Below are 18949 nucleotides of genomic sequence, written 5' to 3' on the forward strand. Positions count from 1 at the left end.
GCCTTCAAACATGTTTCCTCATAAATAACATAGGCATAATCCTGATACTACCTCCAACATGTTTAGAAGTCATGTCAGCTGTCCCAACTCATCATGTGCAATGATAATGATTGAGTTGCACCTTAATTCAAAACAAGCAGTGACAGAACAATGTGATTGGATGTATTTGAGTTGGAGTAGCCTAGTTTCTTGGAATACCAGGCGCAGTTTTTACTACATTTGCTCTCGACAGCAACCATGGCTTTTCTAATAAGGTGAAAGGTTAGACACATGTCATTTATTAAAATAATATGCTGGAAATGTACAATTTACATTTTCTGCTACAATATAAGTAGACCCCTTAATATAATACCAGATGAATAGTTAAACAGGACTACCTGACCACATTAAGGGTTCCAACTTAGTTAATTATGGGGCATAATTAAAATCTCAAGACATACTATTGAGGTACCTTCGACAAACGGGGGAATGCAGTCGTCTACCCATCCAGCTACGGATTGGTCAAATATGGGCTACTGAGTCGATCTTGACCTCCCTGCTTGGGAAACAACAACGCTGGTCGTTTAATTCAACAGTTCTTCATCAAGCAATACATCCATTCCAGCCGCTCCCATTCTAGACTGCAACAGAAATATTGCATGCATGACTGCAAAAATATTTCTCTTTTTCCACACTCTCTCTGGCAATCATACCAAACACTGATTTAATAAAATGCATGGCTTGACATGAAATCAACATAACACGTCTAAGAGATAAAAGTTGAGGTAAAACGAATGTCACAGCAATAAACAAGCCTTGCAGAGTGTTTTGACAAAAACAATTAATTGAGCAATGTTTGTATTTAAAACAGTAATCCTGAAATAGGGTTATGGTTATATTCATAACGATTGATTGTGGAGCCAGACTCCACAGTGATGTCACAGACTCACAGAGCTGTGCATCTCTGCTCAGACTAGAGCTTAACTCAATAGAGCTAGAACCTTGCACCTCCAGTTCATACTGCATTAGCACAATTTTAACAGGAGACCGCACCTTTCTATTGTTGGTTTGTTGTTGGAGAGGAGTCTCCTTTTAAGCAAATAAAATCATTGTGCAAAAAGTTTGCTCATAAAAAATGGAACGACATTAAAACCAACGGTTCTCGCTCTACAAGAGGGGGTCTGGACAGACGATGTGGGGGGGGTGTGGCTCGGGGGTCCGGCGTCGGCAGAACTCAGGGGACGGCGGCTCCGTCCTGCGTCGCCGCGTTGGCACGCCCGCCCAGTTTCTTTTGGACGAGAACGTCGACCGCGAGCACAAACACACCAGAGCAGAGCAGGCAGAAGCCCGAGAGGAAGAACGCAGCGCTGAAGTCGTTCGTCTCGTCCACCAACCAGCCTTCAGACGCAGGAGGAGAAGGAGGAGACAACGGTCAGCCGAGGTCGATAAATAGAACATTCAAAGTCACCACTGTTGTGAAAACAAGTGCATCAGTATAAAACTTGGGGATAGAGAAGGTATATATAATATACATGAAATCTAAGAATTAAAACGCCAGTTAAACGCAAGAAATCAACAGAAAGGACTCAAGAAGAGAGATGGAGCCTAGCATTAGTGCATCGATCATGTTCAACCTGACTGGGGGAGGGGCTTGTTTCAAGGCCCACAGCAGCAGACCCGCCCCCCTTCTCACCGGCGGCCGGGGGGCCCAGGAAGCCCCCGGCGGTGCGGAACATCATGAAGAGCCCCAGGCCGCTGTCGAAGCGCTCCAGCCCCCCCACCACGTCCACGATGGCCGTGACGTGCAGCGCCACCACGCAGCCGAACAGGAAGCCGTAGAGCGAGGAGAAGGCCAGCGTGGCCCAGTAGCCGCGGGCGCCCAGGGGCAGCAGCACCACCACCACGCCCAGCGCCGTCACCGCCAGCGTCAGCAGCTGCAAGTTCCTCCAGTGCCGCCGATGGGCCAGCCAGCCGCAGAACAGCCGGCCGGCCAAGTCCGCCGTGGCCAGCACGGACAGCACCGAGGCCACGCGGTACGGGTCCATGCCCAGGCGGGCGGCGTGCGGCACCAGGAAGAGGGGCGGGATGAAGAAGCCCGCCGCCGCCGTCACCGCAAACACGATGTAGAGCAGCAGCTCCGGCCGGCGGAGCAGGCTCCAGTGGAAGATCCTCCGTGGTGCCTTGGGTGGGGCGCACTCGCCCCCGGTCTCCGGGTTCAGGGCGCCGGACCCCAGGGGCCTCATGAGGGCCCGCAGACGCACAGGTTCAGCTGGAGGCCCCCGATGAGCAGCAGGGCGCTCTGCCAGGTGTAGGCGTCAATGAGCCACTGGAAGAACAGGCTGAAGAAGGCGGCAAACACGCACTCACCGCAGCTGGCCAGGGCGTACGCCACGGGCCGCCAGTGCTGGAAGTAGTGGCTCACCATGCTGTTACAGGGCACCCAGGCCAGGGACATGCCCGTGCCTGGAGAGAGAGACATGGGGGGGATTAAGAAATAAAGAGAGCAGGGAGGAGGGAGGGAGGGGGAGGAGGGAGGGAGGGAGGGAGGGAGGGAGGGACGGACGGACGGACGACGGACGGACGGACGGACGGACGGACGGACGGACGGACGGACGGACGGACGGACGGGACGGACGGGCGGACGGACGGACGGGGACGGACGGGCGGACGGACGGACGGACGGACGGACGGACGGAGGACGGACGGACGGACGGACGGACGGACGGACGGACGGACGGACGAGACAGACAGACAGACAGACAGACAGACAGACAGACAGACAGACAGACAGACAGACAGACAGACAGACAGACAGACAGACAGACAGACAGACAGACAGACAGACAGACAGACAGACAGACAGACAGGGGCTCCTGAACACATTCAAAAAGCAACTGCCGAGTGTGGATTAGCACGCGTCGGTACATAACACTGCTAAAATAAATCAAGAGCAAGAAAAACACGCGCGCACATCCAACCCGTGCTCAGACACAAAAAGCGAAGAAGCAGCGAAATGACCTATAAAGTCAACGCAAAGACTGAAATAAATGCCACCTGCTTTTCTCCCCGTTAAGCAGGCGGAGCGGATGGCTTGGATGGCACGACGTCAACGACATGGTTCAGGTGGAACGATACTAATTCATCATTCGCTCGAGTTTAAACATTAAAAACAGTAAAAGAGTTTGTGCAATTTCAACTTTAGAAATATTCAAAAGAAAAGTGCTGAACAACATTGGCAAAATACAACTGAAACAAGAACAGTTAAAGAATTTGTGCAATTTTTACTTCAAATATTGTAAACCATTTTTTTATGACGACGTAGTTAAAGCGGCAGGCGTGTTGGAGCGGCCGCCTAAGCTGTAAAGTGCCCTGGGAAGCAGGTGTGCAGCTATAGAGCAGAGTCTTGGTTAAATGTCAGCCTGTTTCATGTTACACCAAGGAAACTCCCAAGCACTTAATGAATGTGTTGGGCCTCCAAGAAATTCAACCCCGGGGTGGGATTGAAGCACCTGCCTTGGTCAACGCAAATTTCGAAAAAATAGTTTGGAGGGTAGTAATTATGAAATATTTGTTGTTAATTATTGAGCGCCTTATCTTCAAGACGGCTCATAATTAACAACGCAATATTGTATAATGACCCTCCACCGAAGTGCGGATTGCAGGTGTGCATGGAGGGGACGATCATTCAGAGCCGCCCATAAAAAAAAATTGTGCCCACGAAATAAGTATTAAAAAAATCAAATAAATTCATAAAACATCCCGTCGACTGCGTTAAGTTCTGTGCGCGCGGGAAGTCATTTCTGTTCGCAAATGATGCGTTTCCATGCCCCCCATACGGTAATACGCGCTTCATTGTACCCAAGAGACATATAAACAAAGGAAGAAACGGCCGTTTCCTACAGGAAATATTGATTCCATGGCTAAAGAATGTTATTTAACTTTTCCCACTCTTTGGCAAAATTATCATACCAGACATTGATTTAGTAATAAATGTTTTGCTTAGCATGAAATAGGCTAGGCTACTATACATAACATGTCTAAGAGGTAAAATTTGAGGTAAATTATGTTTAATAGCATAAGCGCTTTTACAAAAACAATTAGTTGAGCAGGATTTGTATTTAAAACGGTAATCCTGAATTGGGGTTAGGGTTAATTCAGAACAAGGATGGAGGTAGAGCACAACAGTGATGACCACAGACTCGAAGCGAGTTTCCAGGGCAGGCACTACCTTGAGAAGTCCGTAGGCCCTACCTTGCAGGACGCCGAGGCTGCAGTACATCCAGGGGAGGCCGAGGTCCAGGGAGGCCAGCACCTGGCCGCGGTGCTCAGTATACCTCGGCCACGATTACGCTCTGTGAGAGAACAGGAGGCTCAAGGAGCTCGCCACCGGGCTGGAGGAGGATCAAACCGACCACTTTTTCAACTATGTGCAATAATGCTCACTAATTGACTTTGACTGTTTCTCCATTTTGTTGTTGGTCGACTGTAGGCCTACTGTACTGTCTTGCAACTGCATACATGAATTTTTCCCAAGGGGATGAAGTATCTAATTACGTAAGATTTGTAACTGTTCCTCCTTTACAAGTCTTCTAAACGATACGATCATTTACCTGCTAAATGAAACATGGCTATGGTGGTGGAGGTGACCCACGACGCGGTGGCTGTTAAGAACTCCAAAGTGACGCTGGATCTCCAGGAAGAGAGGCCGAGGTTTTTCATGACCCGGCGGTGAGGCCCATGATGATGAAGGACGAGGCGACGACCACCCAGCCATACCGCCGTCTGGAGGTCCACCCTCACGGGGCTTCATGGTGTGACTGTGCTGTAGCCGCCGGGGTTGGACGGGGGTCTGTGGCTACTAATATGTAGCACGATCCTACAGCCAAACGATGTCAGCATGCTTGAGGGTGTGACTGAAGTTATACAGACATGTTGCTGACGCAAGTGTTTCGAAGCCGAACTTGAACTGCTGCAGAATTGACTAGTGTGTTTGCGGTGCAGGATTTATCTTCACCATACTCCCCCTGTCGGTCCATCGGTTGTCACAATCCTGTCGCCAAGTCTGTTAATATTTTACAATTAAAAGTTGCTTTTTAAACTCTGGTGCTTATTTTAATGAAATGCAACTTCCATTGTGTTTTAATGTAAATGTGTTTCAACGTGTCCTATCTGGATTTTCCTGTTTTTAATGTCGCCTTTTTAAAAATTATTATATTGACTTCTGCACATGCAAGCAATGTCGAATTTACTTTTTGCATAAAAGTTAGACTGAGTATTTTCAATCCTAGTATCTTACGAATAGCATAAATATATAAACATCTACAATGGGTTTAGCGAGATGCAGGCCATACATTGTTTAAAATCTTTCCAAATGACTACATAAATACAGTATGGCTCATTTCATTGTGTAGTTAGTTATCTGTAGGAATTGTAATTTGATCTGATTTCTAAATAGATGACACATCGTGAACCACAAGTGTTTATTTAGTAATTCACAGACCACTTGCTTCACAGTGAAAACAAAAGCAAACAAACAAAAATATGTATATAATCACCTCTGTATTTACCTCATTTACAATGACTGCACGTAAGCAGATCAAATATATCCTGTACTATTCCTTTGTTTAAAAACAACAAAAATAAAATTACATTGTACACAAATATATGCATTAACACATAAGAAAACTGCGTTGTTAGTTGTAATAATATTTTAGGGAAAGGGTGACATCAGAGCTAGCCCCGCTAGCTGACATTCTCACTCTCTCACTCACACACACACAATCACACACACACACACACACACACACACACACACACACACACACACAACACACACACACACACACACACACACACACACACACACACACACACACACACGTTGGCCACTGAGCAGGCGCAGGCGTGCTTCCTCTGAGGCACCTTGGCAATGAGGTTCTTGTTTATTTTAAAGCTGGTCCAGGATTTGAACCAGCAACCTCCTGGATAGCACAACCCTGGCTCCACCAGGGGCCCATCCGAACCCTCAGAAGCCCCTGCTGTCTCTGAACAGGTCCACGCCCAGGGCCAGCTCTTTGAAGGAGGGCCCGCATGGCTGGCTCATTGTCCCAGCACTCCTGCATCATGTCGTGGATCTAGGAGCCAGAGAACGCCATCAACAACACCCCCAACGTCAGGCCCGGCGACAGCGTTCAGGACCCACTCGTCTCTTGCTCTTATTGACACAGTGCTTGCCCAATTAATAGTGAGAGCACTTGCTACACACACTGTGCCAACCCTGCTCCAATTGTCTAGTAAATGAATCATTTGATGATCCACGCTCCTCACCTCTGTGGGCAGCCCGGGGCTGAGGGCAGCCGGCTGCCAGACTATGTAGCAGCTCAATCAGATGGTAGACGATCAGCTGACCCTGCTTGTCATTCCCCATCATTGGCCATGAACATCTGAGAGGAGAGAGAGAGGGATGAGAGAGGAGAGAGGACGAGGGAGAGAGAGGAGGAGAGGACGAGAGAGAGAGAGAGAGAGAGAAGAGAGAGGAGAGACGAGAGAGAGAGAGAGAGAGATGAGAGAGAGAGAGAGAGAGAGAGAGAGAGAGAGAGAGAGACGAGAGAGAGAGAGAGAGAGAGATGATTGAGAGAGTAGAGATAGAGAGAGAGAGAGAGAGAGAGAGAGAGAGCTCATCACTGTAGGATAAGAGAGGCATGTATATAGTTGACATTGGAGTCGTACAACACAGGTTCTGAATGTGGGAGGCCTCACCGCCGGTGGACTGCAGTTCTTGTCACTGTGTGTAAACAGCTCATACAGCACCACCCCGAAGCTCCACACATCTGAGGCCACAGAGAACCTGTTCTCTGTCAGAGACTCTGGGGCATACCTGTACAACACAAACACAAACATTCATAAGTTTACTATATATTTGACCCTTATTATTTGGCCTTTGACAGCGTGTCAGCAGGACAGGTCGGATAGGGTCAGGTAAGGTCAGATAGGGTCAGTTAAGGTCAGTTAAAGGGGACATTTTCGACTTTTATGACCTATAAACGTTGTTATAATTATTGATAGTCATGTTTAACCATACTAAAGTGTCAAATAATGACGTACATGCATTTCGACGTATACCCTGCTGACAGCCTGGGGTGGCTGTGCAGAGCGCTAAACACTCGGGACAAAGTTTGCGATTCACTTGTTCACATTCAGGGAAATCATCTACGTAGAGGTACTCCTGCCGCGCCCCCATATGCCTGGTCAATCTGCCCCGCGCGCACTTCAAGGAAGGTAACCAATCACAACGGAGTTGGGTTGCCAGGAGGGGGGCGAGGGGGCGAAGAAGGACGAAACCGAGCGTTGACAGAGAATGCTGAAAGCGCCCAAATGAGAGGAGAGTTTTCCGAATATCTACATCGTTTTTTGTAGGTCCCCTTTAAGGTCAGATAGGGTCAGGTAAGGTTAGATCAGAATCAGAAACAGAATCTCTTTATTTCGTTGCACAAGTGCAACGAAATTGCGGTAGAGGCTCTCAAAATAAGTTATTTTTTCAAAAAAGAAAATATGTTTTTTAAAACAAAAACAAAATCAGAACAGGGTTATTTAAAAAAAAAAATATATATATAATGTTAAATAATTGAAAAAAAACAAAAAACACTTACCTGACCCTAATAGATAGGGAAAGGTAGGGACAGGTAAGGTCAGATAGGGACAGGTACGGTCAGATAGGGTCAGTTAAGGCCAGGTAAGGTCAGATAGGGTCAGTTAAGGTCAGATAGAGACAGGTGAGGTCAGGTACGGTCAGATAGAGATAGGTAGGGTCAAGTAAGGTCAGATAGGAACAGGTAAGGTCAGATAGGGCTAGGGCTAGGGTTATAATTGTTATGGCCAGGACGGGAAGGGTAGGTAAGACCAGTGCTCACCAGAAGATGGGGCTCTCCCCAGGCTCCTTCACCATGTAGTACTCCTTGTCCTGAGGCAGGACCTTGGTCAGCCCAAAGTCCCCAATCTTCACCTGGTTCTCGCTCTCCACCAGGATGTTCCTGGTGGCCAGGTCTCTGTGGATGTACCTCTTGTTGGACAGGTACTCCATCCCCTAGAAGCCATGACAACAACATGGCAAATGGATAGTTACACATCTTTTGGGCACCGGCAGCAGTAGCATTAACCAATCCGTATTAGGTGAGGCGCTCCGAGTTGCATGTGTAACCTCAGTATGAGTTTGAATGTTCTTTAAACGGAAGCCCTGAGACCCAACTCTAGGAGCACTGCGGGGCCACAGTGAGTCGCCTGGGGGCCGAGTCCAGGTCTTAGGCTGACTGGCTCAAGACACTGGAGTATTAACCTAACATGCATGCTTTTTGGCATGGGAATATGAAAACGCCATATAAACAGTGTATTTAAAAGACACGCAGACTTAACATCTGTCAACAGCTCAACGCAAAGGTGACCATTCACAGTGACATGTAGTGACTACAGATACGGGTATTTAGGAAGCCTACCGGGCATTAAGGCATATTATTCAGAGTGGGGCTGGGGTTTTGAACCTGCAACCTTTGGAGGTGAACCCACTGGCCTATTAGAGGAGGGAAGAGGTACCTTGCAGATCTGAGCGGTGTAGTGAACCAGCTTGCTGTGGTCTATCCTCTCCTTGTTCTTGATCAGGTAATCTCGCAGAGATCCGTAGGGCAGGTACTCCATGATCAGACGCAGGTTCCTGCGGCCTACGAGGGGATGATTAACAGAACCATGGCTTAAGAAAATGACGACCACAACGTTGAGGTACGGTTGCATGTTAATGTTTTCTTTCAATTAAGAGTGATAGTTTGACTTGTTTTTGCAACGCAACATGCTACCACAGGGCAAACAACTAACTTTTCGTGAACATAGCAATGGGTAAGACAAACCATAGGGCTAGAGTGAGGTAGCTCCCTCCATAGTGGATTGGGTAGTGATTGTTACTGCTTTGCACTTGGTTCTATGAACATCCTTACTTTACCGACAGCAATATATTGTGTCCCCTTCTTCTGACAAATGTACGTATGAGAGTCGCTTTGGATAAAAGCATCTGCTAAATGCTCCAAATCTCAATCTATAGTGCCTGGACATCTAGCAAGCTGGAAATGATAAGGCTAGGTCCCCTTTGATATCTTTAGCAGCGTCGTTTCCACCCAACAGGTTTCCTAGCTCCATGCTCCTAACATTGTGAAACAACCTGCCATTCACCCTAGCTTTTCTCCTACCCCATGTTATATACAAAACATTGCGGGTAGTTTGCTTTACAAAGTTTGTTAAAAAATCCCTTATTTTTTTTAAGAGTTCTTATTATCAAAACAACCGAGTGTACCTGCACTGTAGCACACTCCTTCGTACTTGACGATGTTCTCGTGTTGCAGCGACTTGAGGATCTCGATCTCCCGCTCAAACTCCCGGATGTGCTCGGCGGTGCTGTGCTGGAGCTTCTTCACGGCCACCACCTCCCCCGTGTTGTCCTGCAGTGGGTCGTACCGGCACATCTCCACACTGCCAAAGTTGCCCTGATGGAATAGACCACATGCACAATGTGGGGGAGGGTCCAGCTCAAAATGCTTTTTCTGTGTGTTACACATCAAAGTTGATCTAAAAGGTTAATAATACATCTAAAAGGTTAATCGTTCTGTGTCATTAGAGTCGCTTTAGAGATGAACCTTTATCTCCGCTACACACAGTTACGTTGCCACGGTACAACCAGTAAATCTCTGTTACCTTGCCGAGCTGTTGTAGAAATATGAGGTGTCGCTCTTCAAACTGGGCGGGCTCTTGGCTCTCAAAGCCACCCGTCACCCAACCAGAGCTCAGCGTCTTGTTGGGCATGATGTCACTCTCCACAATCAGTTCGTAGTCTGGGGACACACAGACTAACCTTCACCCTCAATTCATTCATTCAATCATACAAAAACTCACCATAAACCTGGATTAGTCTGTTGGGACTAGTGTGTCTGTACAGCTGTCTGTCTGTGTAGGTATTGCACTATGTCTGGCTCTGATAAGCCACCTGTCTGTCTGTCTGTCTGTCTAGCTGTCTTGCATATGGTCTAGCTGTCCATTTGGGCGGCTCCCCCCACATGGGCTGGCCAGCGTGGTGCGTGGTGGGGTTGCAGACTGACCGGGGGTGAACAGGCTGTGGAGGTCCCTGATGACGGCCCTGAAGGTGGGCCTGAAGCTGGGCTCGTAGTCCATGCAGCTGGAGATCAGGTTGGCCAGCTCGGTCCACTTGGGCGCAGGGAGCTGCAGCCGTTCGGCGTAGAACATGTGCTTCTGTGGAACCAGTGGGGGGACAACAACATCTGTTGGCTCTGTGCTGCCCCACGCCCTTTGGGTTCCTGGAGTCTTGTCGTTAGCAGATACACTACCGCTCAAAAGTTTGGGGTCACTTAAAAATGTCCTCATCGAAGAACAGTTTTTTTCAATGAAACAGAATATCGATAAAGGTGTACAGAGGCACATTTTCAGCAATCATCACTCCTGTGTTCTAATGGTACATGTTTTAGCTCAACGTGTTAAAAGGCTAATTGATGATTGGAAAACCCTTGTGCAATTATGTTAGCATAGCTGAAAACTGTTGAATAAAAGTGTGAGTTTTCATGGAAATCATGAAATTGTCTGGGTGACCCCAAACTTGATGAGCGGTCATATACTGTTCTATCATGCGTCTGGCATGAAACCGGGAGCACATAGTGTAGATGCTTCGCACTTTTCTCTTCTGACTTGTATTTTGCGTTCTACTTTCCAGTCTTCTGTTGATATTGTAGATACGTTTCAATAAATGCAGTATTGATATCACTGCAGAAAGACTCAGCATTACAGAGTTGGACGCCTCACCCGCGATATTCTGCATACTTTCTGCGTCATTTCCTGCCTCCTACACTTGTTTAGAGTTCACGCCCCTACCCCCTTACGCACTTATTCTATGTTTTACGTCCTGGAACTAAAAATTTGTTCTTAGCATTCTTAGTTCTGAGCATTCATCTAACAATTGTTAGTGCTTGGCACTTGGTTCTATACCATATATTGTTTCTGTTCTTCTGACAAATGTTCTTATTGTATCGTTTGCTCATTCGCGTAATCGCGCACAAAATACATTTCAAAGTGGACCGTCCCACTTCCACATCTCCAGCCTCTGCTGCAGAGCGAATTCAAATCACTGGCAGAACGGGCAGGGGTTCTAACACCGTAATATATACATAAACTATAACCGCATTTCACATTAATCGCAAATATCGCGCTGCTTCGGGTTTTCCTTTGTAAGCGCTTTGAGAGGAGGAGCGGGCAAATCCGCTGTCAGTGTGTGTGCATGTATCAGTGATACGCAGGTTTATCCAATAAGTGGTAGTGTACCCGCGCACCATCGGCATGTATGCGCGCTCGTCTCTGTGTGCTTGTGCGTGTGTGAACGAGAATGACCAGGAGAAAGAGTGCTATGCAGAGATGAATGAAAGGAACAATATTTATATTTCAAAATTGCGTAAAAAATATATAAATAAAAGCAGAATCAACTTGTGGCGCTCAGTGTTCATTCTGTGGCGCTGCGCCACACATTGGTCTGTGTATGGGAAACACGGCCTGTATGTTAATGTAAATGTACACTCTCTGCCCAGGGGCCACCCCTCGCCTTAAGTATCCGGAGTATCTCCGATACGTGTGAACACGTCTGATGTCCCTCATCTCCGGCTGTGTGTCGCACGTGTGAAAGGGCGACTCGGGGTCGTCTCTGCAGCCGGTGCACTGGAGGGGATCCGGAGTTCATGGGCTAAAGGTCTAACGTTGTGCAGGGGGCTGACCTTGGTGTGGTCGAGGGCGGCCAGGGGCTTCTCCCCCCCGCTGCAGATCTCCCACAGCGTGGTGCCGTAGCTCCACTTGTCCCCGGCCAGGCTCAGGCTGCCGGGCTCCTCCACGCACTCCGGGGCCATCCAGGGGATCCGCTCCGTCAGAACTGGGGTTAGGAGATCACCGTGGTTAGGTCGGACACGTGAGGATGACCCTCTTTGTACAGTTTTAATATCAAGTGGTATGTATCAATACGCAGTGTCATTGCTGCATTGTTATATATGTAATAATAACTGAAATAAAGAATGCGTTGAACGTAAATGTTACACTTTCCATTTTAGGCGGTGAGCGCACTATACAGAAATGACATAACCCATGGGGTTTTATGTTGTGTACAGCAGTGGAAGTGTGGAAGATGCCATAACTGAAAACAAAACTAAAATGGTATACTTAATACTTCTCTTTTGAGGACAATTGTTTACCTTGGTACAATTATTATTGTTAACCGAAAAGTGGAAAAGTGTATTCACAGATGAGTCTAAATGTGGCCACCTGCTGGTAAAAGAGTGCAATGACAACAACACGGTGGGAGGAAGTGGACAGGGACCCACTCTCTTTGGGCAGGACGGTGACGCCGATGCCAGGGTCGCTGAGCTTGATGAAGGGCGGGTTTCCATTCCTCCTGTCCTCCTCCCTGATGAGGAGAACATTTTTGGCACAGACATTCCCGTGGGCCAGGTTTTTCTCCTCCTACATTCGACAAAGGAGAAAGTGAAAGATGGTTGATCTCTTGTGTATCATCATTGAACATAGAGAGCCATTTTTGTCATTGGTCCTGGGACACAATGGTAAATTTTAATTTAAGGAATAATCTGACCTGGCTTCATTGTTTTCCTGCCAAAGACAACGACTTTTACGTTGTTTTCATAAAAGGGGACATATTATCGAAACAACACTTTTCCTGGGATATGGGGTGTTTTTTTTTTTTTTTGGGTCTCTGGTGCTCCCACACGCATACAAACTTTGAAAAAAGTCTGTACATGATTTTTTGAGTGATATGCTTTTCTGAAAGTACCCCGCCAACAGTTACCAAACAAGCGAGTTTCGGTGCCCCCTCCTACGTAGGAAGTTGAATACTACCTCCCAATTCCCCTATCCCCTCCAATCAGAGCATAGCTAAGATTTTGTGGACCAGCGGACGAGCAGCTCCGGCGGGGGGAACTCGGCGGCAGCTCAGCTCTGGGATTGTATTCCCGGAGTTGAGCTGCCAGACTGCCGCCAGGAGCTCGGTACAATCCCTTTCTGCTCCATGTCGTGGTTCATAGACTTCAGAGAGTCAAGGCCAAAGTTAGTTTTCCCCCAATTCTTCTCAAACATGGCCGAGATATCCCCCAGTGCGAGTCTTTACTTGTTGTGGAAGTGCCAGAGACGTCAGACGCAGTCTTTATGATTCATAATATTTTCCGAGCCGCACATAGCTTTTGGCTGTGATATTAGATATAATATTATACCCATATATATTATATTATATAAATATAGAGCTCCAGGAGTCCGCAAACAACAACAATCCCTTCTCCTCCATGCTATTGTTCAGTCTGACAGCTCATTGGTCAATGGGCAGCAGCTCATTTGCATTAAAGCTACAGACACCAGAAACAGCGCATTCTGAAGTGACTGAAACAGAGGGGAATAGTGGTAGACAAGTCTTTTTTTCCTAAAAGCTATTTCCAGCAAACAGCTTCAAAAACATGTTTTCTGGAACTCAAATACTATGTTTTCTTGTTGGGAAAACACCATAATATGTCTCCTATCCACATCTGGATTGGAAAATCGATTTTCTCAGGAATACATATTGGTGCTTACCAGGAAGTGCATGGCCCAGGCCAGCTGCTTCGCCACCTCCAGCTTCCACAGGATGTTGACTGAGTTCTTGTTCTTCTTCAGGTAGGTGTCCAAAGAGCCAAACTTCACATACTCCTGCACCATGATATCTGGAGATGGGTGGAGCATGGGCGTGAGCGGACACATGGCGTTTGAAGCTTTTGACACAACGACAATAGGCTTAGCGATAGTTAGCCCGGCTCGCTACTCAAACTGTGGCCCCTGTCTAAAAGGAAGGAAGCACACATGAAGCGGGGGGGAGTTGGAATAATTGTATTTTTATATCTTAAATATAAGCTCCCCAAGTACATGACTGAAGGGTTCTGAGCATTACGCTGGAGGCTTTTGGGTATCCAGAAGATACAAAAGGAGTCCCGAGACATTGACGTCAAAATGCTTGTCCATACAACACGGATTTGTATCCAAACTCCTCACAGACACAAGGGCCGATTAACATTTACGACATCTTTTCAGCCTCGGGGCATCGGGGTCGCTCCACAAAAAACGCAAGGGATGAATGGCAAAAACAGCAAGGCTCTAAGCAACTTAAATGCAGCGAGCAAAACGTTCAGTTCCCATCGATTTCAATCACGAAACGGCTGCTGCTGGCCGCCACCAACGACCCGTCACGGTAAAATAAATCCCCAGTGGGCTGTGAGGGATTAGGATGAGAATCCATGGACTTCCATCACTTTTGCAGACATGAGCTGTTGGGTGGTCACTTCTGACAAATGTACTTAATGTAAGTCACTTTGGATAAAAGCGTCTGCTAAATACCCTGACTGTAAATGTAAATGTCCAGGTCAGTCCAAACAATAGATCAGGTTCTAACAGCCAAAACTTTTTCATTTATTTTTTTATTCCTTAATTTCAATTAGTAAACATGCTTTACTTGACCAAAGCAATGTAAATTCTTCACCACGTTTTCTCCATTGCCGCCCATTGTTGGAGATTGTGCTAGCCTGAACCCTGTACGTGTGTGTGCGTATCAAGTTGGGATCCCTTTTGAACTGCATCCATCTCAACAGGCTTGTGAAAGCATTGCTCCCTTCGATACGTTTTTAAATCTAAATATGGTCAAGATTCGAATTTAGATTCCCTCCTACAATAGGGGATGTGCACCCACAGAAATGCAGGACCGATTGCCCACTCTGTGCTTGCAGAGCCATCGTATTCCCCTGCCCTCTCTGCATTAAATGAATCCACAAGGGGGGTGTGAAGCCCTGTCTCATCGGATCGCTTTAAAGTGGGACATGAAAACGGGAAGATGGTTAGAGAAGTCATGCTGGTGTAAATACTACCGCAAGAGCGTTCTGTTTTTAAAGGGGTTGGATGCTTGCCATATCGCAAATTTCAGCTTTTTCATCATTGTTATGTGTGGTCTGTGTGGTAACGGTGTGGTACTGTATTTAGCTTCTCATATTGTAAGCACTTCCTAATGTATTCTATGAACATGACGTGTTGTTTTATAGGACGTTTTAATGTTAAGCAGCACATGAGGGTACTTACCGTTTATATGAAATGTGCAATACAAATAAAGTTAGATTAAATTGTGAGTTATGCAAACCGAGCACATTTGACTCCAAAGACAGCAGTCCCTCCAGAGGAGTGAGTTGGGTGAGGCTAGTTGCAGAAAAACTCACTGTCCTCCCCGGCGCAGACACACACCCCGTAGTTCAGCACCAGGTGTTTGTGAGATAGCTGGCTCATCATGCTGGCTGCCTCAAAGAAGGACTGGGGACAGGAGAAACACATCACGCATTTGGTTTGTTATGCTGTTGGAATCAACGTTTTTTTAAGGGGGTATATTCTTGGGTTTGGATGTGGGAAAATGTCACTTGTTTTGTGTTTTCCACACTAGGGCTGTTCGAAATGATGAGATAAAATCGGGGGGGGAAGGGAGAAAAATTACTATCAATAGATATTTCCATAGTCCATTGTTCCTATCCCTATTTTACTTTACGGCAGTATTTTACGTCTTTCTGCTTCTGTTTTATGTACATTACACGTTCTCTGCGAATACGAAAACAAACATGGACGAGTGTGACAAAAAAAGATACGAAAGATACGAAAAAGATACTAAAGATGTGATCTACGTTGAAGGGAAGTGACAAGAAGAAAACAAAATCTCAAACGGGTTGGAAGAGTCTTCAGTGTGTGGCCATGTGGAGCCATAACCCCAGAGTGTGTTACGCAGAGTGTGTTATCATATACAACATCGCTCATTATAACGCGATAGTGGCCATGGGTCATAACACGCCCCCCTCCACCTAGAACGTTCAGACAAAAACACTTTTTTCTATTGATGTTTACTTTTTATTTTACATATTTATTTTGTTTATTGGCCTCACTATTGAATATTTCTAAGCTTGAAACTGAGTATTTTTTACTTGAATATTTATTTAGTTATTTTATGTTTGATTTGTGTGACAGTTCTTCTCAACATCACTTTTTGAGAAAAGAACGAGTGCCTTTCATTTGTAGTAATTGGGTTAGGGTTAGTCATGATGCAGGTGGTTATTTTGGGTAGTGTTCATCAGATTTACTGAATACAATTATTTGTGATGCTTTGCGAACGATTGCAGATTTGCTTGGAAACACCCCAAAATATATATTTTGGGTCAGGGATAATTGTAACATTTTTGAGGGAGTACAGCACACCAAAAGATTTCTAGGCGCTGAAATTCCATCCAACCAAGACTGGACACGAGCAACGTAGCAGAACTTAGCAAACGGTCCGCACACAGACGTCCCGATGGGTTCCAATGTCCTGGAAGGGCTTTCATCAATAGTGTTGCTTTATTGCCATTTTAAAGTGAACATCTGCTTTAAATCAGGACTGATCAAGTTAAAACGGCTTTTTGGACCATGGCATGAATCCGGCCCTAAAACAGCACTGCGGTTTGTGGTGGAAACTAGGGATGGGCAAAATGATTATTTTCCGGGAACTAGTTCTTTCAATTCAGTTCACTATAACGATTTGTTCGTTTGATTAGTTCGTTTTGATTCGTTCGTTACGTCTGATTACGTCATTTTTCAGGGAATCTCACAGGTGTCTGCCCCCCTACCCGCGAAACGTCCCTGACCATAATTTAAGCGACTTCTAGGCTCTACCCCGCGTGAAAATCGACAAGATATACTATATAATACAACCAAACGTCCCACCAATATTTATTCCACTTGCTTACTATCTATATTTCATTCATGGTTTTATATTTATAATTTTATTTTACTTTACATTTAATTCTTCATTATTCAGGCATTACAGAACTTTAATGGTCATAAATAAAAAATACGAACTGCAGTTTAATATCTTTGTTTGTTCTTGAATTGACGTAGAATGGAGCAAAGACTCCTGGGATTGGGAAATGCGTTTATCCAATAAACAGATGGAGGTCAAGTCTATTTTCGGAAATGTAGGGGGATATACGAGTGGCCCCACGTCGAATGGTATGACCCAAGATACGTCAGACAGAGAAAGCACGCAAATTCGACGGTACCACCTTGTCATTTGTTTACCCAGGTGCCATGGCAACACCATTGCTACCTCTCATTGGCTGAATCTTTGAGAACGCTGTAGACTCAATCGATATAAGGTCGCGGGGAGACGAAGCTCTGTTCGTTTGTATAATTTATTTACGTGACCATATTTTTGTTTTATGTTAAAAAAATGAATCAAAGAACCAGTTCTTCTTGTTTTGGGGAACCAGTTCTTGTCCTTCACGTTCAGGATTCGTTCGTTGTGAACGAATCGGTCGCGACCGACTCATCCCTAGTGGAAACACAAATTCAACATGGCCATGGGACCAACGAGCGGTCAAGATTCCTACTATAGTATGAACACTCAGTGGACCCTGAAAGACGCGAGGTGGGTGCCTCTACCTCGGAGTATGCCCTGTGGGCGTGGTCCAGGACCTTCATGACCACCTCCGTCTGGTGCAGGAGGCCGTAGTCGCCCAGCTCCTTGCGGACGCCTTTGAAGATCTTGGTGAAGGTTCCCTGGCCCAGACTCTCCATCTGGGGGACACAGGCCGACAGGGGCTGGGATTAACGCAAGGCCTCCACAGACGGAAGCTAAAGCAGAGGAGAGGACTATGGAGCCGCGATGGCATCAATGAAAAGACATCCACACAGAAATAAATGAATCAAATAAAAAAATGTGACTGGAATATTCTCCCCATTCAGTATCGCAAAAGGTCAACACCGGCTACCGAAACAGTGATCTCCAACAGGAGTTTCTTTCTAAATGCAAAACTTCAGCTGCTCAATAATAGCATGGCTGTGCTTGTATCACATGTGTATCCAAAGCACCTGAGGGTGGACATTTCTGCAATAAGCAGAAGCTGAAGAGTGACTGTATATTTCATGTAGTGTGACATGACAAGATCTCAGAGGGCCCGGGGTCCCATTGGGTTTAGAAGGCCTCTTTCAGAGCCAGGCGGCAACCGCAGCAGCGTAGCTAACACAACGGCCTCCAGGCAGACACAACTGAGGCTCTTCTTGGCTCAGATGACAAAAGCCAAATCTTGAGTCACCTTTTGTCTTTGTTATATATATATATACATATATATACATAGGATTCGGTTTTCAATTATAGATGCATATAATCGTACATTACTGGGATCCACCGAGGAGTAGATGACAGTAACGTCAGTGATATATTTTATTTATCGCTTTAAAAAGGTAAAGAATGTATAAAAAGCAGGAATGCCAGCATGTCGGAGCGTCCGACCATACCAGGACCTACAGGGGCGAATGATGAGAGCTAGGGTTTCTAAAGTGCAATGAAGCCCAGAGACAAGGCCTTACAAACTGCAGGTCCTCCTTCTTGATCTTGTGGAACACCATCTGGCTGATGTTGTGTCTGTGGAGCGACGGGGAGGCGGCCACGTCCAGACCTTTGTCTCTCCTGCACACCAGCAGGCACGACTTCTCTGTCAACAACAACAACGACAACATCTGTCAGAGTCCAGAAGTTGCTGATTTGATAACACTGAATGACTCAGCATTGGGGTGCATGATTATTTATTTTTTATGAAAGCTCAACTCAAAAGAGGAACCTATTTAAAAGTCTTGCAGTAAATCGAACAATATGTGCATTTTCTATCATAAAAATATGTAACAATAATAATATCTAAATTATTTATTTGAACAGGAAGCCTCAGAAATAATATACTGATACTACTACTACTCATAATAATTCAGTTCTTAGGGTTTTTTCCATTTTGTTTCATGCGTTTTTTACTTTGCAAAAATCTCAGAGATAGCAAAATAACATGGGGGCCATCCCTCTGAA

General features: G+C 46.0%; 1 protein-coding gene and 1 pseudogene across 1 annotated transcript in view; both read right to left on the reverse strand.

Annotated features, from left to right (window-relative positions):
• Positions 1–263: 263 nt before the first annotated feature.
• LOC130384901 (monocarboxylate transporter 13-like) lies at positions 264–6082 on the reverse strand (annotated as a pseudogene).
• Positions 6083–6395: 313 nt separating this feature from the next.
• LOC130384902 (tyrosine-protein kinase JAK2-like) overlaps positions 6396–18949 on the reverse strand; it is a 38246-nt gene continuing 25692 nt past the window's right edge. Inside the window, exons 11-23 of the mRNA XM_056593299.1 lie at positions 18463–18587; positions 17536–17670; positions 15297–15387; positions 13636–13763; positions 12384–12522; positions 11787–11938; positions 10113–10263; positions 9712–9848; positions 9314–9503; positions 8566–8690; positions 7890–8062; positions 6739–6856; positions 6396–6422 (exon numbers count right to left, since the gene is read on the reverse strand). Of these exons, the coding sequence (XP_056449274.1) occupies positions 6396–6422; positions 6739–6856; positions 7890–8062; positions 8566–8690; positions 9314–9503; positions 9712–9848; positions 10113–10263; positions 11787–11938; positions 12384–12522; positions 13636–13763; positions 15297–15387; positions 17536–17670; positions 18463–18587 (1691 nt within the window). The remainder of the gene's footprint in view (positions 6423–6738; positions 6857–7889; positions 8063–8565; positions 8691–9313; positions 9504–9711; positions 9849–10112; positions 10264–11786; positions 11939–12383; positions 12523–13635; positions 13764–15296; positions 15388–17535; positions 17671–18462; positions 18588–18949) is intronic.

The sequence above is a fragment of the Gadus chalcogrammus genome, chromosome 6, assembly GCF_026213295.1.
Source record: "Gadus chalcogrammus isolate NIFS_2021 chromosome 6, NIFS_Gcha_1.0, whole genome shotgun sequence".
NCBI classification, from domain to species: Eukaryota; Metazoa; Chordata; class Actinopteri; order Gadiformes; family Gadidae; genus Gadus; species Gadus chalcogrammus.